Source organism: Enoplosus armatus, chromosome 12, assembly GCF_043641665.1.
Source record: "Enoplosus armatus isolate fEnoArm2 chromosome 12, fEnoArm2.hap1, whole genome shotgun sequence".
Taxonomy (NCBI): domain Eukaryota; kingdom Metazoa; phylum Chordata; class Actinopteri; order Centrarchiformes; family Enoplosidae; genus Enoplosus; species Enoplosus armatus.
The window spans coordinates 2,288,300-2,311,392 of NC_092191.1; the positions used below are offsets into that span (position 1 = coordinate 2,288,300).

The 23,093-nt window shown below is 40.8% G+C and overlaps 1 protein-coding gene across 1 annotated transcript in view; it reads right to left on the reverse strand.

Moving 5' to 3' along the window:
• Positions 1-526: 526 nt before the first annotated feature.
• The window catches only part of gfra1a (gdnf family receptor alpha 1a), an 80,232-nt gene continuing 57,665 nt past the window's right edge, over positions 527-23,093 (reverse strand). Inside the window, exons 5-11 of the mRNA XM_070915842.1 lie at positions 21,206-21,384; positions 20,390-20,562; positions 17,363-17,472; positions 15,890-16,024; positions 8,968-9,149; positions 2,264-2,311; positions 527-679 (exon numbers count right to left, since the gene is read on the reverse strand). Coding sequence (XP_070771943.1) covers positions 527-679; positions 2,264-2,311; positions 8,968-9,149; positions 15,890-16,024; positions 17,363-17,472; positions 20,390-20,562; positions 21,206-21,384 — 980 coding nt within the window. The remainder of the gene's footprint in view (positions 680-2,263; positions 2,312-8,967; positions 9,150-15,889; positions 16,025-17,362; positions 17,473-20,389; positions 20,563-21,205; positions 21,385-23,093) is intronic.

The window sequence follows — 23,093 nt, forward strand, 5'->3', positions numbered from 1 at the left end:
AAATGTAGCCGTTACTGAACTGACTGTGACTTTTAAGCGAAAGATCCCACCTATAGCCTCAACACACAAACAGACGTGGGTGAAAACTGATTTGACGACTCTGAAAGTCGATGCTAATTTACATTGTGTGTACCTTTCCAAAAGCCACCGGCTGTGGTTTATTGGAATGTAGTCCTCGAGTATTTTCTCATTTCTGCCCAAGTGAGCAACACAGGAGCTTTAAATCCCTTTTTTTTTTTCATCTAACCCACCCAAAGGGAACACACAGCCAAACTGAGTTAACACGTATAGTGATCACTGTTTTAGCACACAGCTGCAATGCAAAAAAACAAACAATAAAACAACAAAGCTTCCAAAAAATTCATTAAAAAAAAGTAGGAATCAAAAGAGAGATAGAATCCAGAGGGAAATAAAAGTACAACAGGTATTACTGAGAAGAAAGGATATCATTTCTTGTTTTGCTTTTTCTTTTATACAAATGTGTGTTTGTCAGTCCGTTGTAGTTAGTTGCTGTGAAGCTGCGAGGCTACAAGACGCCCAGCGAGGAGAGCGCCATCAGGCTGCAGTACCACAGCCAGAGCAGCGGGGGCAGCAGAGAGGCCAGGCCTGCGGGCCGTCTGGAGACGGCCGAGTTCCTCAGGATGGCGTTGGATGTACTTGGACCGTCTATCTGAGGGTCCTGAGAGAGAGACAACACAGTTTCACAGACGTCCCACAAACCCAAAAGGTGTTGTGTTTTCTTCAATGACTGAAGTTCACAGTGTAATAACGATCTGAGCCTCAGTGGCAAAAACAAGCACTTTTAATGGACATACTTTGACACGCACAGTTGCCCCCAAGGATTAAGTTGCAGCCATTGCAGCCTGTTTTGCGGCCGCTGGCTGAGGCGATCTACTGGACCAATTCCAACACTTTCTGTGCCTGAATTGTCGTGGAAAATTCAAAAACAGGCTTCTATATAATTGTCGGCTGGTCTGAATGTCCAGATTGTGGCATAAGAAAGTTTCATGAATCAGCTGTGGCAAGTGCCTCTTTTTCATGACAGCTTTTTTTGTTCATGTATTTAGATCTTTATTTATCACACATTGGAGAAGCCATTTCATTGGTGGTGATTTGTTTGCCAGTATCGGCATCTTACACTCTCTGGGACATTAAGTGGACTTCAGGCTGCAGTTTAGTTCATGCATGCAAGATGTGGCATTCTTCAAGACTGTTTAATTCAATAATATCACCTATAAAATCTCTTAAATATATTCATCTGGTATGACACAGTATCAAAAGGTTGTTTTTACAACTAGAATGCCACAGTGGAAAACTAAAACGTATGTGTGTGTGTGTGTGTGTGTGCCACCAGTATGTGTATATAGAGCTTCACCGCTGGTCTTAGGCTTGCTAATAAAGCTGCAAGCTAACTGCTGGGTCATCTCCCCCAGACCTGTCCCTGCCTCTATTAAATGCCAGTCCAGTGCATAACATTGTCTTATTATTGTACAATGACATTTACAGTGAACTTTAAAAGCCGCCAGATAAGCAACAAGCCCCTTTCAGCCTCAAAGGAACTACAAACAACAGGAGTTAACAAAGGAGGCAGAAGGATTGCCGTGGCGATCCCCATCAGAGGGAGGTGATAGACTTCTGACAGCGAGGTCGGATTAGAGTTTGTGATTATTCGGTAACTCGAGCAACTGCCTTGTGGTCTTCAATAAAATTGTTTTCTGAGATGAAATGGTAAAATGGTTTGAGGTTTCATCTCCCAACACGAGTTGTGTGCAGGTTTCTACAGGCTGTGATATTTTCCCCAAATTAAAGACATTCTTTTGACCCAGTGTCCCTATGCCACCAATATATCATATCCAAATGCACTGCAACAATTGGCCTGCAGAGACTTGAAACATGCTTAAGATAGGCAATAATTTAGTTTAAAAAAGTTTGATTTGGCTGCCTAATAACAGGTACCCTTTTAACTGAAACATAATTGTAACAGAGAAGTAAAAAGGTGAGGAAAGGTTCACTCTGAGTGCCTCTGACAGGCATTATTGATGAGGGAACAGTAAAATTAACTGGCAACTATTGCTGCCAAGACGGTAAGTCAGTTGGACTTTATCGTGTCCCACTCAAAGCCGTGTAGTCGCTTTTAATTGACCAGAAGTTAAATTGTAAGTAGAATGTTCTTTTTTTGTGTTAACCCATTTATACATGGTCTTGTGATTGAATTGTGAATTTCACAAAATGAATTGTATTACATAATTGAGAACAAACTTACCACACAAAAGACTCCATCAACAGTTGAGTTTGACTTCAATTTCTGAGCCTGCAACAGAAAGATGCAAAGAATCACAATTCGTGTTACAACCCGAAACATCCACAGAGACAGACTCATGTTCGTGGTGATACTTGCGTTAATGAAAAAGATCCAAATGTGAGATTATACATTCATGAAGTTTAAGGTTAACTCATTTTTTAAAGTTAAAGTAAGCATGTTACAATGCGTTGACAGCTGTCGCTGACACTGAACTGAAAGTCGACACGAGGATCTACGGTAATTAATTTGCTTTGATCAACAATCGATGGAACAATCTAAAACCTCATTAGACTGAAAATATTCCGTCAATACGTTTACACAACAGACACAAACAACACACAGACATCAGTGTTCAAACACTGTGACTAAACTTCAAATAACCATCACATTCAATGTGTACGTTTATGAACGCTCGGTGCTGATCTGATCATAAAAGCAGATTGGAAACTAAAGCTAAATTGGAAAAACTACAATAACCTTGGAGAGTTTACCCTGCGAGCCAGTTAAACTTTTAAAGCCTGTGATATTTTGACTCAGAGGAGAAGAACAGTGAGGCTGAGCACAGAGGGACAGTCAAACCCAGACTCAGATTTCATCTCAGATTTATTATTCAATGGCTGTCGCAAGCTCAAACACACCGTCTTTGATTCTCTCTCGCACACACAAGCACATTTTCCACATATGTAAATGAAGGTTAGTGGCTGCAGCATTACAGCATGCACAGTCATTTTTGTTAAAGTCTTCCAAAATGACTCATATGATGTTAAAAAAAAACAACTCATATGAGTGTTTTCTGATTGTCCAGCGCTGCGGTTCAGGTCTGCAAAGGGCAACTAAAACTAGTTAGTTCACCTTCAGGGTTTTAATAAACCAGCACTGACTCTTAGTAGTCTGTTTACTAAATGTATATGTATGTAATTTAAACAGCAGTCTTAAAAAGAAAAAAGATTGTTTATCTTTAGGGGAAAGACATACTAACCCATGGCTAACGGGTCCTGTCCACCAGAGATTAGATTATATGTTCCTTTAAACACAACTGGTTGTGTCCACACTGGGAAGCCAGTGAGGGATCTTGCTGCATTAGTAACTTGTATATTGGTATACAAACCCTGTCACGAGATGGAATTCTACAATATCTGCACATTGCAGCTATGACACGGTAACGGTTAGGGAAAGATTGTGGTTATGGCAAATACGTAATGGTACGGAAACATAAAGGTTACTGTAGATAATAAGCCAATTTAAACTGTTGGCCTGTGACATGACACAAAATTCACCCACCTACAATAAAGTTGGATGTGCTCCACCACTACCCACCACCCCAAACTTTCAGCCTACAAAGGGCACTGGCAGTGAAACTTGAGATTTACTGTATCTATATACGAGACAGGATCTAGAGTGATGAGGTCTGGAGCACATGGTTATAGTTAAGAGCTTTTTAACATAAAGCATGTCAACCTCAGAGTTTACTCTAAGGAAGACATCCAAGTGTTAACGTACCTTTTTTAAATGACTGTATGTGGAAAAAATGGATATAATCAAGTCATGAACTGAAAAAAGACAAATGTACAAATAAACATGACATTTGTTTAGTGACGACGCATCACATTAGTAATCTTCACTTTCTCTGTGACTTTACTCTTCAGGTAAATTTCTAGAAGTATCAGAAGTGATTACCACTTGTGTTGATTGCAAGCCCACTATGAGCTGATTTGCAGCGCAGGCCTGATAATCAGCATCTGAACACCTCATATTTTTGCTCTGTATTTGGTATATTAAGCATCTGATTAGGAGTTTTATAGTTTGTGAAGGAGTCTGTGGCTTAAGAGAACGTTCTCTGCTTCTAACCTGCATACTGAATCTCTGTATTCAGGATGGATGCTATTAGTGAATGTAACTCCAGTTTTGGCTTCTGGGTATTTACGTGTGCGTGCTCAGGCTGTAGGTGTGACAGAATAATAAATGGCTCTGGTATACAGTATTGTGAATTCAGACCCAAAATAGGGATGTACAGGATGTAGCGGGCATGGTAATACAGAAAGTGAGAAACTATATTCTGTTATTTCACCTTTGTTTCAGCACTAAACCGAAGAAAAGCCAAAGCTCGGGTGGAATGATGTCTATAAATCATGGCGTATTTGCAGGCCTCTGCATAAAGAAGCAAACAAAGGAACAAGCCAAGAATTCCAAGCGTGGAAACAGAAAATATAAGCGTGAAGAACACAGTGACTAAACACAACTTTCATCAGTTTGTTTTTCATGATGAGGTCCCATCTGTGTTTAGAGGCATTGTTTAGATGCGTTAAAAGTTTCAAACATTTTCGCATCTCAGACAGAAACACTGAGAGACCGTAATGATAATAAACTTCTACAGCTTGTCGCTGAAGTCTGAAATCCCGAGGGCACTTTCAGTGTTTCAAAACAAAACATTTGGAAATTTAAATCATATGAATGTGAATTTAGAAACTAGATTCCATTTAGAAGAAGGGCTCCATCTGCCACTGCACATTTTTTTACTGTTATAACGTCACCAATATGATTCAAAACTACAGTTTAGAGGCTGATTTTTAGAAGTCTTGTCTTGCTGAAATAAGAGATCAAATTTATGGCACACTCTGGATCTGGATCCAATCTGTATGTAAACAAAAGGGTCGGGCAACTCCCAAAATTACCACCACTCAAAACACAAGATTAGACCTGTCTTTCACTTGTAAAACTAGTTGACAGGTATTTCAACACAAAGACAACCACACGACAAGACAACTCTTTGATGGTCGATGTTTTTTCTGATGCTTTAAAAGGTTTGTTTATATCCATTTAACACTAACAAATGCAGCAACCACGTTTTCTCACCTACCCATTCTTACTACTGTCTAGACATGCAAACACTTTCGGTTTTATTTTCTTTACATATCCATCTCTGAGATTTATGAGATGGATGGATTCAGAATCTTAAAACCTGCAAGGGTAGATATCACTGTTTTTTTTCTAACCCTTTGAATTAGATCACTGATTGTGATTGCATGCATATGAAAACCATATAAACCTCTGCATACCTTGTAAATATCCTATAATAATAAACAACTGCAATGCTTATTGCCAATTCAAAAATATTTGGACGTCAACACATTCAGATATATATTCCTGCCTTGTGTCCACGTGCTTTGGATTTGCCTAATACCTGCCTGTTCTGAAAAGTCACATTAGCATGTGGTAGATTTCCATATTTGTCCAGGGCACTTCTTTCCTGCTTTGGAGTCAACTATATTCATAAGAACAGGCTGATGGAGCCCTGGGGCTTGTAGACTGTGTGTGTGTGTGTGTGGTATGCCTCTCAGTTCTGGCAGGTGTGTGTATATGTTGTTTTATCTGTAGTGGGTTTGCAGCTAGCTCTGTTGTGTGTTGAAAAGGCAAAAGCAGTTCTTCTAGTGTTTTTATTTCCTCTAAAAAAAAAAAAAGAGGAAGGAAATGAAGGAAGCGTCTTCTCACTCGCTATATGTTCACATCACACAAAGAATAAACCAGACTAGAGTCTGCAGCCATGCTAACAGCTCTGTGATGCTAGGCTTTGAGCTTAATGCTAACCCATGCTCGCAATGACAATTCTAAAATGGTGATGATGAGCAGGAAAAGATTAGCATGCTAACATTTGCTAATTGGTACCAAACAAAGTACAGCTGAGGGGAATGACGTCACTTTTGCAGGTATTTGGTCATAAATCACCATATTGGGACAGACTGAAATGTTGAACTGATGGCGGCGCTAGATAAAAAGTCAGAGGATTACCAAAGTCAGTAAGACGCAATATCTGGGAACCATGAATGTATGTACCAAATGTTGTGGCAATCTGTCTGGTAGATATTTCACAGGATAAGTGAAACTTTGATCTGCTAATGGCATCAGAAGAAAAGTCAGGGGCTCACCAGTCAGCAGGATTCATCCTCTGGGGGGCATGAATGTTTGTACCAAATTTCAAGACAATCTATTCAACAGTTGCTGAGATATTTTAAACCAAAACTCCTCGAATTCAGTTTGAAGCTTACGGTCAAAAAAAAGGCACGATTCTCGAGCTGTTTTTCCTCCAGTTCCTAAAAAGAAAGCTCTCCCTGGAAGCTGAGGAGCTTTCAGCTGGTTACACATTTTTCTCCACTCTTTGATTCTCCTCTTTCAAGCCAAGGTGAACGCACCGTCGTAAGTGTTGTTGGACTGCGAGTTGCTGGAAGTGGAGAGGTTCTGAGTCACTGGTTAATGGTTATTATTCTGCATGTCTGTGTGTGTGAGAGAGAGGGAGATCAATGAGGAGAGTGGAGTGAATCGTCTCACAGGCCTGTCCCCCGAGTGTGTCATTACAGCCTGCCTTGATGCCTACACACACACACATGCATGCAACCACAGTCCAATATACTGAGGAATTGAACACACACTTACGCACTGGAAAAATGGTTTAACACAACTCTCTCATTAACTTGTATTTGACGTGCTATCAGAGCAGTGCCAACAGCACACACGCACCAGTACACCACCAAAGCTCATTATCAGTACAGACTGTGTATATGTGTGTGTGTGTGTGTATTTATGTGTGCAGGCAGGAGTGTGTAATTGCATCTATGTACAATATCTGTCTGTAGAATAAACTTGCAGGGCTGTATGCCTGCATATACAGTATGTGTGTGTGTGAGTGTGCCATGGACATAAAGTTAAAGGCACAATCTGTAATCCCAAATCCAAAGGGTAGCCAGGTTACTAAAGTGTTAAAGTGTTTCCAAATATCAAATAAACATAGATCACTATCAAACTAAGAGTAAGTCTCCACTTTAATCACAATAATACAGCATTAAAAACTAGATTCTACAAATATACATAGATTTAGCAGTTAACAAATCAAATCAATCAAATAATTATTTTGATAACTTTGCATTATTTATATTCTGGTTTCGGTCGAGTGCCCAATTTACTTTGATTTTAGCAACTGACCTGAGCTCAGAAACTGGATTTTGTGAAGTGAATGGGGATATTATTATTTCTGAGTACGTTCAGTTAAGAAACACACAAAGCGCTTGTTCATATGTTTAGATATTTGAAGATCGGGGCTTTAAAGCCAAAGCATAGACGATTCTCTCACATGCAGCAACATATACTATTCAGAAACTCTGCAGTGTAATGTATGGTCAGTGTGGAGCATCACGAACAATCACAACAACATAAACATAAAAAGAGACATTTATCGTTATGATTGTTGTTTGCAAAAAGAAATGATTGAGGTTTGAAATTGCAGGAGGATTTTCTGTAAATGTGGGTAAACAATAACTTGCTTCACGCTTCATTGGGTTGCAGTGTTATTATATGTGAAAGGGCTCTCTGTGTCCCTGTCATCGCTCTGCAGCTAATGACAGTATTATCCCCACTCCCTCCCCGACCCAGGAGGAGCCCATCACCGGTGTTCAGGATTGCTGCTTGTGATCCCTCAGTTTCATCAGCCAGATAACTGTTGTTGTTCCTGCAGAGCTGGAGTGGCTGCTCCAACTGAGACATACAGTTTCAGAGTCTTATCGGGCACAACGGGACCAGCACACATACAGGAACACAGATGGATCTATACGCACAAGCGTGTCAACAGCCAAACTGACACACTGGCCAATTCAGATCAGGCACATTCAGGGAAAAGACAAGTGGAGGATGAATCATGAGTCATGGGACCAAACATTTGGATGCTATACCACGAGCAAAAGATGGGTTCAAAGTAGTATTTTGTTTGTAAATGTACCGAGAATAGAGTCAAATCTGGAAATATTTTACATGCTATGACGAAAAAAAACTATTTTGGAAATGTTACGAGAAAGTTGCCCAAGCTGATGGTGGTACAAGTTGGTACTAATGGTGTTTTTATTGTACTGACCGCCAGAGAGTAGAAAGACTCAAAATCAAACTCACACAGCTCTGCTATTCTACCGTCATATCAAACTGTTACGGCCAACATAGCAAACGGCTGCCCGCTTGCACATCGAGCAGACACAGAGAGACATTGCCATCCCAGTGGGAGTCGGACGTCCGATATTATGCTCTCCTTTTAGCTCTGGTTTGGTCTCCAACAACACCTGAGAAAAGTTTCTGGCTCTTTAGATGCTAAACGTTCCAGTTTCTCCACCAGCCACTTGTTAACTACAGCTTGTCTGTGGTGGTTTGCTGTAAACTGGTTTTATGCATAAGACTTACATTAGCAACATGAACCCTTTGAACACTAAGCCTTTATTTGTAGTGTTTGATTCAGTGTTTTAACTTGACATATTTGACATTGTGACAAAACCAGATAAACAAATGGAACGTAAAAAGGTAAAAAGAGACAGAAGTGAGCCAGAGGATGAAGAGGAAGTGGGGTATGCACCAGGGACAGACAAACAGACTGGCAGTAAGATAGCTATAGATGAACAGACACTGGAGATATTTGGATAGTGAGACTGATAGAAAGGATAGAAAAACCGGCAGGTCAGATGAAGAGCATCGGTAGCTCAGAAACTTTCTACAGAGAAAAAAAGTTTTGGAAGTGTTTTTATGTCATGGGATTAGATTTGTCCCGGACCGGCTGGAACCCTTGAGCCTCCAAACACGTCGTCCTCTGAATCCAAAACTAGATTGTGTGTGTGTGTGTGTGTGTGTGCATGTCTAACCTGTAGGCTGCCACAGAAGTGGTAGATACCAGGGTCTGTGTTAATGTTGTTGTCGATGGTGTTGGGGTTGCGCTCGCGGTTCCTCTGGTAGGGGGTGGTGGTGGAGGTGGTGGTCTGGACAGGGGACATCGGCTGCCACACTCCCACATCTGTCCCATTCCCAAAGGCCTGGATGGCATTACCTACAGAGGGAAAGTGGGAGACAGCACTAATTAGCTGTGAAAAACAAAACACTTTTTTGGGGGAGGTGAGTGGTACACAAAGTACAGAAAGTAATTCTTGGCAAGCGATAATCTACTGCAGGTGAACTAAGATTTACACCAACCAGGTCACACACACACTGAAATATCTGACAGAATAAGCAGGTTTACTCTGACAAAGATTTTTTTTTTTACTTTATTTATTATGAAGGCTCCAAACACATCTCTTGATGAGTCTGAGTGAGTTGTGCTGAGCTGGTACATAATTAGTTTGCCACACCTGAAATACTACGTCGTAATTCCAAGCAGGTCACTTTAGTACCGAGCTGGATCTCATCATGAATCACATGCTTGTTAGTCCCCATGTTAAAATAAAGCTTTATATCGCGCCATCTTAAACCACAATTAAAGGTGAGTTAGAAGGTACTTAGGTTTTGTTATCACTTCCCCCCATTATAAATTCACCACACAGTCAAAAACCTGAGTGCTGATGTGGCTATTTACCATTAGAGTCCATTAGTGGCCCTATTAATAGCGTTCTATGGCTTTGATGTAAAAGACACACACACACACACACACACACACACACATCAGAGGAAAGCTGAGCTTTACAGAGCTGCTGTTTGAACGTAATGATATTCTGCCCTCCAACAGTGAATTATGACCCTGATACTGTGGTAAAGGAAAGGAGAGCTGATCTGCATAACTGCTCTTTAACCCCACTGAAATACTCATACATACATGCACAAAGACACATGGCTATGTCTATATATGATGTACACGGTTGCATATATTCTTATTGCTGGATCAGGTTATTGTTTTTCATTGTATTTTTTTGCCAAATTCAAAGCCAAATATAAAAGAGACCACTCGAAAAATAGTTGCATCGTCATGGAAAACCAACAAAAAACTAAAAGTGTAGTGCCATTCCACATAACAGATGTAGACAGTATTCAAAATAAACTAATCAAACTGAAACGAACAATAAATAAATAGAATAATAAGACTGGGGTTGCGTTGAACGGTCACTGACTGTATAATAAACCCTGTGGGGATCATAAATGTTTAAATCGTGACACCCCTCTTTACTAAGTAGATTAAGTTGTCCCAAACTCAACCTCACTTTAACCACAGAGACAACAGATCAGAAAACACTCATATGAGTCAGTCTGGACCAGTTCTGAAATACGCCAAAAAGGTTTCCTGTTGTTGTTTTGCTATGAGGACTTGCTCAACTCAACTCAGCTGACTCAAGTCCACACCTCCACACTGTGGCATCCTAAAGCCCAGAAGGGTACTCCCTTGGCCCGGCCTCGTCTCCTTAAGGTCTTCTCTGAAAGCACCCATGGCAGCATTCCCTAATTCCTGCTGACCTAGTTCTAGATATTTCCTTAAGCAAAAGAAACCACAGGATGTTCTCAATAGTTTAACTTCTAATTGCAGGTCTGACAGATCACCATTAGAATATTGTGGATTTCTTGGAGAAGTAAATTAAGGTTTTCTTGCACTGAACCAGTCTCCTGTCTAGGACAAGACATCTGGATACTAGTGTGCATTGAAAGATATTCGCTAACCCTTAAATACATGTTGTTCACAGTTAGTGTACGCAGCATCTTTCTTTTCCTCCCCCTGTGGATGTGGCTTCTGCTTAAACTCACCCTGACCTAGAAAGAACCTTTGAGTTAGTTCCACTCTGCACATTTAATAAACGGGACTATTAATCTTGAACTAAGTAGAGCCGGAGACACTCTCACTTCATCTGCTTAGACCAGACATCTCTCTCTCACAGTGACAAACAGACAGACGATGTCTGAAGAAAAAAAAGATTAGTTGAGTAGTTGATTGGTGAGTTCAATTCATATGTTTTTGTTTCTATGTGTGTATGTGTATGTATGGAAGCAAGAGTAAGCATATACTGTATGTATCTGGGGGAGGGGATTAGGCCATCACATATAATGTGACAAGCCCTGGTTCTGAAATAAACTGGCATTTAGAACTCGTCTTTCTTTTTCTGCAAACTAACAATGCCTATTTTCAATTTCTCAACATATTTGTTTAACATTGTCTTGAAAAGAAGTTTTATATACAAGGCTGCTGATTTGTTCTAGCACTCATATCTGAGATGCGACAACCAGCACAAAACAGGTGGATATCCTGCAGCCCTGATATGTGCGACTTTTCTCATTAGTGTGCATGTGCATGTTTAATTTTTGCTTGTGTGTGTGAGCAAGTGATTGTGTAGCTGTTAGCTTTGTGTCGAGACAGCAGAAGGCTGATGAGCATATTGTAAGTGTTGATGGGCTCCTCTGTCTCCTCACCTAAGGCCTAATTACATTCACAGCACAGAGAAAAACAGTTTGCATCTCAAATTACACCTCGAGATGTCAGACGTGCATTTGAGCTTAGTTGATTTCTGTTTTGTAGATATAAAATTCAATATAAAATATCACATACTTTTCTATCCGGTGCCTGTCTGTTTATACATTAATTGTCCTCTCCGTTATTCTCAATCAATTGAATTTCCTTTGGCAGGGTGGAGCGTTAACGAAGTGAAAGCTTTAAGAGCAGAGCTCTAATCTTTGAGCGTATTTGGATAATAAACCAAAGACAGAGTGTATGCCTTAGCTCAATAGATTCAATGGAGAGTAAATGGAAACTCTGCTACTATTTACTCTGGATACATGAAGATAATTCACAGCCACTGTAGACTGAGCAAACAAATCATGATACAAAAGATGTATATGTGTACTGAGGCTATACTTTCCCAAAATACACTAACACTTACTTACACACGTTTGTACTTCTATACGTGTACTCTAAAATGCTTGAGGTGGTACTAAAGTGTCTCCTTAATGGATACTAAACCTACAATATGCAGCTGATGGTATCCTGGGAGCTGCCTATTCTGGGAATGGATGACATCAACACACCTGACCTGAAACCATATCAGGTGAGTATCGTCCTTATTCTAAACCCTAAAAGCATGCCTTAACCCTCAAACAGATCTTTTAAAGAAGTGATGACCACACCAAATGTCCTTGCTTTCCAAAAATATCCTCACTGTCAAGGTCTGAAACTCTAATTGATCCTAAAAATGATAAAATACAAGAGTACACACACTAAAAGCACTAAACCAAATATTCATTTAACCTTCCCAAATGCAAACATCACGGTGCATTTGAATAAACACGATATCATCTTCCCACTGCAGCAGATACTTGTGTAAGCAGTATGATTGCCTCTCACAGATGTCCATATTACCACTTTATCTCACTTTACATGTACAAGGTTTGCTGTAATACTAGAGTTATGATTCATGTTGGATGGGGTGACCTTTGCATATTCAGTACATAGTCTGGAATTGGGGAGGCATTACATTGGAAAGGCTTTGAATACATTAAAGCTCCCATGTTTTTCTTGAGATTATTAAAGCAGTGGTTCCAAACCTGGGGGTGGGGACCCCTCCAAGGGGTCGCAAGGTAACTCTGAGGAGTTACAGAATTACAGGATAGGAAAACAGAAACAAATATATGCTAAATTTGGATATTACTGGATATGTTTTTACATCTGAAGGTTTCTAAAATGACTCAAAACATGGGAAAACACTTTCAGTTTGACTTTATAAACAATAGATATATGACATAAATCATAACCCTTGATGATAAGCAGACATGCAGGCACTGCTTCATTTTAAGGCGTCAAGAGCTAAAACGTTTGGTAACTACTGTGTCAGAGGATGCTAATATTTTTACACATGTGTCTGTCACAGTTGGACAATCATCCCTGGCAATTCTCCTCCATATCTGAACAACAAAACATCTAAAGCGCAGTATAAGAACAGAAAGTCCTCTCTCTGTCTTCCCATATTCTCTCTTTCTGACTGTTCTTTTCCTTCCTCTCTTGTAGTTTCTCTCTAGTCATGACCCTGTAGCCGGCGTGTGTCAGGATCTTCAGAGTTGTCAGTTCCTGTTACTGCTGAGCAAACTTAATGAGAGCAGAAAGAGGGAGGGCATGAAAGGAGGGAGATGGAGACGGAGAGATGGGATGAGCAGAAAGAAGTGAGGTGAGGCACGAGCAGGAGAACAAGTAAAAGGAAGGGGCTGTAATGGTCAAATAAGCAGTGAGCAAGAGTGAGCAAGAATACAGAATTGAGACTGATAATGAAAATTCAGATGTGGGGTAGTCCTCCTCTTTGCCCTTTGCTTGGCTCCCTGCGGTGAATAAAAGCAAATAATAGATATACGGTATATAGAGAGAGCTTGTTTTAACCCACATTAACCCCCTTTGATCTTGCAACTCTCACACGGACACACACATATAAAAAAATAATGCAGACAAAGATATGTACGTTACACATCTCACACACACACGCACACACAAGATGCACACACACAGGCTGAAACACACACACACACACAAACACACACTGACTGTGGCAGCCCTCATTATCTTCGGCAGACCGACCTTGTTAACCCCGACTGGTAAAAAGACAACAGAGCTGAGAAAACAGGGAGGGAGGGGAAAAAAGATAATAGAAGAGGAGAAGACAAATGAGAGGGTGAAAGAGAGAAGAGCTGCTGAAAATGAGGCTGCATCTTCTTGGTGTTTTCTCATCTGGTAACTGTCATTCAAACCGGAAAATCAAACCGCCCACTTTGCCCGTGCAGAGCTGAACCACCAGCAGCAACTCATCCCTCTTATTGTGAAGCACATCGTCTTCTAGATCATACACCTACGTAGGAACACATTGATGGCGTCTTGCAGTTCACTGCTTCATCAATTGAATACCTAATTGATTCATTAATGAGGCAACTGGCAATTGTGTATATGAACAGATAGCGGGGTCAATGTGTGCTACTCTACATGAATATATGATGTGATGCTGGTAAACTGTGGACAGGACAGTCACGATCATCGACAAGGGTCATTGTGGATCCTCGTAGTTCTCCTGCTATGAAAGTACTGGCACGTTCCTATCTAATCTCAATCCACAATCCCCGACATAATCTGAACGTCACAATTATTACTATTGAACATGTTTGATGTTTTCAACAGCACTCTTGTGAAATGAGCACAAGAATAAGCTAATTAATTAAACACCCTCACCTCAAGACTGGCTATTATGAGATGTCCTCAGCTAAAACATCACAGAGTGTGCCTCTATTCTCATGATGCAGTTTGTATTTCAACCTTAAGTTTCTATTTACATGCATGAAGAGGAGCTGTGTCTTCAGATTAGCATTTCATTTAAGCAACTAGAGAAAATGTAACATTATGTTATACTTCCACTTGGATTGGGGTTCAATCATTCTATCGAACCTGAATCAAATCCTCTTATCAAATCCAAATCAATTAAAAATCCTTATTGAATCTATTTAGGCTCAACTTTCAATACTACAAGTAACTAAAGTTATAGATTACTTTAAAGTTGAACCGAGAGTTTCAGAAGAATCAGGCCAGGTTTAATTCTGGCCTTTAATCAGGAATTTACACAATTAAAAGTTAGCAACAGCTGATCTGCCACTTGGCAACGCCATTCCAACAAAAGAAAGTGGTAATTAAGCACCAGCTAAAAATAAAAGTTCCGCAAGCATTCTGCAAATAAAAAGGCCATGAAGAGGTAAAAGATTCCACAAGAGATCCGGTTGCATCAGTGCTTAGCAAATCCAACGATATCATCAACCTGAAACAGGATCCAAAGTGGAACTGGCTGCTGAGGCCCAACCCTAATTGCCACACTTTGTAATTCAGCCTGAGAGAATAGGTGCACTTTAGCATGACAACCCAGATACAATCATAGCCAATTAACTACTTATTGTTCATTCATTCATCCCTTTCTATCCCTATTATTAATATGAAAATCCACATTAGGATGACTTTGCTTTATGAGCTTATGTTTTGGGATGAACACAGATCTTGTAATTTGTAAAATATTTCATTATGGATTCAAAATCTTATACTAAATCTAGTTCCATCCAATCAAGTAGTCTACTAGATTTCAGCAACCATCCTTCAAGCGAAGGTGATTACAAACATTCATTCAGCTTAGGTGTCCTTGAGCAAGATACTCTCCATCTGACCCTGTGTTCTGACCTCCGTACAGGAATCAATGAAGAATCACATTACACTTAAACTGTGTTGTGGAGGAGAGCAGCAGGCTGACTGACACCGAGTGTACTATCAAAACAACAGGAGCAGAATGAGCTCTGATTACAGAGAAACACACAAGGAATCTGGCTCTTATCTCCACAGCTTGGAAGGAATGTCCTGCAACTTATTAATCTTGGCTGGTGGTAGGTTGTGTGTGTGTGTGTGTGTTGTTAATTAAAGTCATTGTGTAAGAGCGCTGGATGACAAAGCTGCTTTCTGTCAAAGATCTGGAGCAGGAGTTCTGCTACAGCTTTTAGGCACACAAACGAACAAAGAGGCATACACACATTCAGACACCGTGGTGCAATACGACTGGTTTCTCTATAATGCAGAGGGATAACAATGCAAGCACGGCAATGGGATATATTTGGTTAGAAGGAGAGACCGAGAGGAGGAGAGACAAGACAAGAAGAGGGGATAAAAGAGCAAAACAGAAAAGAGACCAGCAGAGCAGAGTGGATGGAAATAGAAAGTAGGAGAACATAATTAAGAAGAACAGATAAGACTAAAGTACAATAGGAAAGAGGAGAAGAAAATAGGATAGTAAACAGCTGGGCAGAGGGATGACTTACGGAGGCAGGTGTTCTCTGTGAAAAACTCTGTGAACTTGTCACACTCGTCCTTGTTGTTGCCGCTGTTGCTGCAGTCGCAGTAGGGAGAGACGCTGATTTTGGGTGAGCGCAGGTAGTTGGGGGTCATCACGGTACCTGCAGCAGGTGGGCGGAATTATTTTTCATTCATGCATTCATCTGTCTTTGTTTTAGTAAGAGATCTGATCCATAAACAAGGATTCTCTGTGAATTGTCATTGTCAAGAACCCCAATATGCTGCTGACTGTCAAGAAAAAAAAAAAGAGTCAGTTATCATCCTCCCTCTGTGTTAAATGATGAAAGCCATAATAACAAAGTTAAATCATTGTTACATTTATTTCTCTCTCTCCTCCCCTCGTTCAGGAGTAACGCAGTGTGGTGGAGTTTCCGCAGGAAGCAGAATGCAGAGAAGCCGGAGTGAAGAATAGGCTCTCTCTCCGCGAGGGAAAGTAAATAGCTTCAGTCAGTGATTTCTCACTCCCCCAATGGATTGTTCCCTTGAGCTGGCTGCGCTCCAAAACAGGCCTTTTTGTTTTGCAGTAGGCAGAATGAATTGGCGCTGTGTGGACGGTGTGTGTGTATGTGTGGTCTGGTTTAGTGTTTTGCGAGGACCGATTCTTGAAAGCTCACAGTTGTGGTGAGGACATAATGGGTTGTGAGGACAGTTTGGCAGGTTCACATAGTGATCGAGACTGGGGTTACAACAGATTAAAGGATTTACAATTTGGGTCTTAATTTCATAGTTTTGTCCATCATTTCTATCGGTTATAACATTTTAGTCACAAAGTTAATTGCTGAGATTTGGACACAAAGGCTAATGGTGAAATGATGACCCAAGAGTCTGTGGGACACATCCATTACAGTTTACAGACCCACATCCTGCTCAAACTTTGACCTACAGTTACAGTTTACACATAGTTTTTCAGGTCAATGAGGGATTATTACCACCTTTTCTCACTTTCAGTTTTACCTCCAAATAGTTTAAATCATCTGATTTACCTGCTGTTTTGTTTGTAGACAGACTTCTAGTCAGTAGCCTTTGTGTGATCTGCACTCCAGCTGAAGTCAGCAATGTGGCAGTCTCATCAACAGCTGATCATTCCAAGCTGATTTTCTTAGCTTAATGAATCCATTTCAACAAGGATATGTTCGCCACTGTTTTCATTTTTAGTTAGAGACTTGTGCACACCAGTGTTCACTAGAAGGAGCTGATACACAGTGAGAAATAGCGGTGCTGATATATTATGATTATGCTAATATCAGAGTATATCTTGTTCCCAGATACGTCGTGGCAAAAGAAACAAAACAACAAAAACAAGATCTAAGTTGCAAAAAACCAAAACGTATTATCTTTTAAAGACATCATTAAAGAAAATGAACAGCAATCCACAGAGACCTGGAGTAAATGCCGAAACAAGGCTGACCAATAACAATCGCGTGTACATGTGAACTCACCAATCAGACCCGAGTACGAAAGGAGGCAGTCTGCGTAGTTCTCCTTCAGACAGCCTGACAGCGAGCGAGGCTCCGGCTGGCAGTTGACAAAGAAGTCAGCCAGACGTGACCTGCAACACACACACACATCCAAAAATATTTCAGAGCCGAACATGATTATAGCTCCAATAGATTTTATATGAGGAATTCAGATGGCCAATGTGACTGGAATGTGCAGCAAAATGCCCGGTCCAAATGAGTGCACGCTGGAAGTCATTTCTCTCAATGCAATTAGCCTTCTTAATGGCTACCTTCAGCGGAGTACGACGACCCTCTTACGTATGCTGCGGCTGCTTTATATCCTGGAATGAATGAGGCTAAAGGCAATTCTCCACCAGCTCTGTTCTGTTTCATTTACTGCTTTCATAAATGTTTGTTTACACTTTTGCCACAGGTGCAGTGGCATGTGAAATTAAAATGGGAGTTTCAGTTCCCAAGGAATTCACCATTTGAAGTTAGATTGAGTGTGATATACCAGCACTTTGACACAAGGCGAAATCTGTAACATCTTTATGAAAAAGAGATTTTTTCTAAATCTGGATCGTATGTTTACAACCTGTGACCTTTTATGTTCCTGGGCTTTTGGAAAATATCTCAACAATTAATTTTCTGTGTAATCAAAATGACCAATGGCCAAAACTGCAAACAAACCCCTAGTTTAGTCCCTATGAACTAAATCATGTATTTGGCAGTGTCCCATATAAAATTCCTCATTCCACAGTAAAACTGTTTGCATGTACAACAGCAGAAAGAACAGTGGACCAACGTTAAACCAGGGAGTCAGTCTGCAGAAACGAAAAATAGATGTTCCTGGACAGATTCAGCTTTTTTTATACAATGTATTTATTCAAAATAATACACATTTAAATGTATTATTAAATTATTTACAATCTGTGCGATTATGTGACAAGATCTCAGCAGCTAAGTTGTTATTATGACCAACTGGAATGATGATGGCCAAAACTACAAAAATAAGACCAAAGTCGTAAAATGAAAGCTAAGAAAGTCGTTGTGTATATATTTGAGGCTTGACACCACTTGTGGTTAAAAACTCCACAAACACACTTGACACAACACAACACAACAATTTTGGTTTTACAGTTCAGAATCAGAATCAGAATCAGAAATACTTTATTGATCCCCGGGGGGAAATCACACAGCTACAGGTGCTCCCACTCAAGAGCAGAAAGTAGCATAAATTTAGAAATGAGCAGTATGTACAAATATAAGATATAAAAAATATACACATTTACAATATTTAAGTGAAAAATAAAGGTAAAAAATATATATGTATGTATATATATATGTATATATATGTATTGCACTGGTGAATATAAATAGAGAATAAAGAATAAATAATGAGGTAGTAATATATGACGGCCCAGAATCTGTCTGTTTCTTCTGAGTGTCTGACACTCAGAGGGAGGCGCTGAACAGCTTGATGGCCACAGGCAGGAATGATTTCCTGTGGCGCTCTGTTATGCATAAAATACCAAGTTATGATAAAGGAATAAAGGAAAAAATAAGAAAACAGACAGGAGCGACTGCAACAGGCTGCATGTTACAGAAAAACAAGCAGATTTCTGTGTTTATCTGAATGAGACAGTTATAACCTGCTATGCATGTACAAACACACACAGTACACATACTATATGCACTCACAGCGTGATCTACCTAATCACAGCAATCTGGTGCACAGCCACGCAGTGCGTAGTGAGAGTTCTCAATAGCAGCCAGTATACTACAGCTGACATATGGTGAGGGAGCTTGTGGAAATGCATGGCTTTAATCTCTCCGTGCTAACTGACAAATGGACTGGGAGGAAGCCGCGCTGCAGTGAGACCTGTTGTTCAGCCCTGAGCGTATGTCTGACGGATAGAGAGCGCCATGGAAAGAAAAAAGACAGAGATGGAAGGAAGGACAGAAACGTGCAGTAAGAATTTACTGCCGTCCTGCTGCTTGAAGTTAAGTACAGACAAAGGGTGAGCAGGGAGGGAGACCTGAGGCCACAGTCCAAATGGAGCTCATTTATGATGCCTAATGCTTCCATTGAATCCCTCTGGAGACAGCATAACACATGTGTGTGAATCTGAGACCATTTATTTCTGCTGGTGTTGGTGACTGCAGTGACTATACAATGTGAAGACGTGTGCAATGGGCACGTTTGTTGTTTGTGCGTTCTTGTTAATCACAATGTGGGGACAAAACACTGGTCCCCACAAGGTAGATGATTAAGTTTGAGGAGCTGAGACTTGGTTTAGGGTTAAGATTAACATTCAAGTGAGGTTAGATTAAGTCTCCAGGGAATTAATGCAAGTCAATGCAATGTCCTCTTAAGTGACCAAAGCAAGTGTGTTTCAGAATGTGCTCTGTGCACTGTCAGATATATAGTCCTTCATTTAATTATACACTGTAGTTTAGTTAGCCTCTAACCCTTTTCCTTCATCCTTTGAAGCAGGATTCTACAACTTTGGAAAGTTGCTCCAGCCAACAAGTAGGATTAGCAAAATGCTACATGGTAAACATCACAGAGTATTCTACCAGTACTATGCACTTGCATGATTTTGATCGATCAGTGCAGGACGTTGCCAGGTAACGGACTACGCTCTGGCAAAAGTTGACCCAAGAGCATTTTTGACACACAACCCTGCCTTTTTTGGCTGGAGACTACGTTTTGATGCAATGTTGGTCTGAACATTACCTTTAATATTACGCACACACCTGCAACATCACCCATAGCGCACACTGGACATCATGGTAGCCAGGATGTACCAATCCTGGTAATGAAGGTGATGAAATCTGTGCATCTGGGCAGTGGAGTAACCTAATGTGGTGATAGTGTTTTGACACGTTTCATACATATTATGTTGCCCTATACTTCAGTCAGTGCATTAGCTGTAGTGCTGGTTTCTTATAGACCTCCGGGTTAAGGTGTCCCCGGTTCGTATCTGCCCGTTGGATACATTTTGAAGGCCTGCCGTTTCCTACCTGCAGATGTAGTTGGTCTTGCAGGAGGCCTGCAGTTCGAGACAGTTGGGTTTCTGTTTTTCTTCGTACGAGCAGACAGGGACGATGGTCTGACGCCTGCGTTCAGAACATGCTGTCTGGTCGCTAAGCGGGCATGAGCAGAACAACATGCCATAGCTGTGCTTTGGAGGAACCTGTGTGGCACGAGAATCACAACACAACATTAACTTTAGAAGTGAAGCGACCTTTCTTTTTCTTTTCGTCATATTTTCGTCATATTTTCTGATCTTGGTTTTTTGTTGAAGTTGTCTTAATGTTATTTTTTTTCTGTCGACCTACCCATTTCCTCTGTTTATTCTAAACAAACCGACCCTGCAATTGTTGAAAATTTAAAACTTAGCTCTTCCTGTGGAGGATTTTTCAAGTCCAATCAAAGTTCTGTCAATCTCTTGATTTAACATGCTTGCATTATATATTATAGTTGACAACAGAAAATGGCCAAACGTTCACTGCAATTTTTTTTGAAAACATCTTTCTGAAACAATAGGGAGAATTTTATAGATTATTATGCAAAAATTTGTGTTTGATCACTGAATGTCAAAGCTCAGTGCTGGAAAAGCAAACCCTGAACAAAAAGGCCCACATGATTATTTATTGTGATTTTGACAACCCCTCTAACTTATCCACTTCAAAATCATTCTTCCTTTTGAAGCAGGTCCTTTGTGGTGGACATTCAGCTTTTATTAGATATCAGTCGTTTGGAAAACCTCCAGTGTGTGTGCTTTTGAGTTTTTTCCCCTTCTTTTTTTTGATAAGCTTGTGTCAGAAGTGCCTTGCCTTGTCAAAGAACTGCCGCAGGGCCTTGTGGCACTTCCTCTTGTTGCAGACTTCAGCGGTGGAGACGCGGCTGGTGCAGGGGCTGATGTAGGCCGAGCGGTACTTCTTACACGTGTCATTCAGGTTGCAGGCCTTGGCAGCATTCAGACAGTTATTCTCTCTGGCCACTGCAGGCTCACCTGAGGACGAGGAGAGGAGGGGAGGGGAGGCACAGGGACAGGAAAGAGGGATGAGAATAGAAGAAAAGAAGAGAACAAAGGGTGAGAATTGAGCAGGTGTCGTCAAGATTGTGATGCGAACGACTGCTTTTTCAGTGTTTCACCAAAAACAAATGAAGAATTTTTCATGAAATGTTCAGTTTTATTTGTCAAAGTAATCACGTGTTCCTGGGTGAACTGATGAACATGGCCTGATCAACCTGTTAGGGGTCCAAGGGCAACTTTTTGTAGGAATAGTACCATATGAGCACAATAAAAACTAAGATAGAGTTAAAGTGATCCATGTTGAACATGGCCCTTCATAAGACTGGGTCATGAGATTAGCCGACACTGCAGGACCTGCCTTAGAACCTGACATTGTATGTTTGTGGCACAAATCCCCTGAAAGATTTGCAATTAATCAAATGACTCACAGCCAATTGATAACAATGAACCCGGGGCTTTGGAGGTCGGTCTTGGTAAAGATACTTGTTCATGTTATGCGTTTATGTAAGAAATAAAAAAACCCCAACAATTTTACTCTCAAATATCAATATCAATATCGGTCTCAAAAATCCAGTAATGTTCAGGTTCTCCGTAGCACACTAAGCATACACTTCCACATCATATCATCACAAAACAAAATCAAGTCAACCCCCCGGGCAGCAGCGTTTCCACGACAGTGTTCAGAAATAGAGAGAGAGTGAAGTCAGAGAGACAGCAGCATCAAGATGTGTTCTTAAAACTAGCAGATAACCCCAGCAACACATTTTTCTGTCTGTATCTGTGTGTGTGTGTCGGCTGATATGAATGTTTGTTTTCATGTCTCTCGCCTCTGTGCAAGTGTATGTGCGTTTATGCTAACTAAGAACACTAGAGCCCATTTGCAGTCATCTCACGTCCTGAATCAAACAGTGGCCCTCCTCTACATGGCCCTGCCGGCTAACTTGGCATGTGTCTATGTGTGTATATGTGTAGAGTTCCTGTAGTCATCAAAGTCTCCAGTGCAGTGTCTTGCTCATCTGTCAGCCTGCACTAATTGCTAGTGTTGTCCTCGTTCCGCTATCAATTAACATTTTCATAGACTTCTCCCCCTCCTGCTTTTTTTTTTGGTGAAAATGGAGCAAAAACAGCATTTTTTTCCTCTAACGAGCACCAATTAAATTTGGGGAAGGCCGGTGTGACAAACGTACAGAAGCGGTGCGGAGCGTTCAGCAGAGCGAACAGCAGCAGCGTTGTAAGCAAGTCAACAAACCGACTGGCTGAGTGTGTGTTGTGTTGTGATGGCAAATGGTGTTAATAAGATTCAACACATCAAGAGGAGGGAGGAGAGAAAAGAGGGAGGGAGATTAAAACATGATGGGGGGGGGGGGGGTTGATGGTCCGGCGATGTATTAATCTAATCTGGCGGCGGGAAGGATGCCGTGGTCCTGGAGACACCTACTGTAGCGGGAACTACAGTTTTGAGTACTTTGCCTGGGGTGATATGTCTGCCTGTGGACATGTGTAATGGAAAGTGTACATGGTGAGCCAGCAGAGCGTAAAAGGTAAAACGACCGTCATCAGTTACACGTGATGAATATGCTTCGCCCTCCGTACCACAACCCCACTCTGAAAAGTCAGAGAATTAGAAAAAGACATCAGAAAGTTGTATGAAATAAACTAGCAGCAAGAAGAACAGAGTGGGTTTT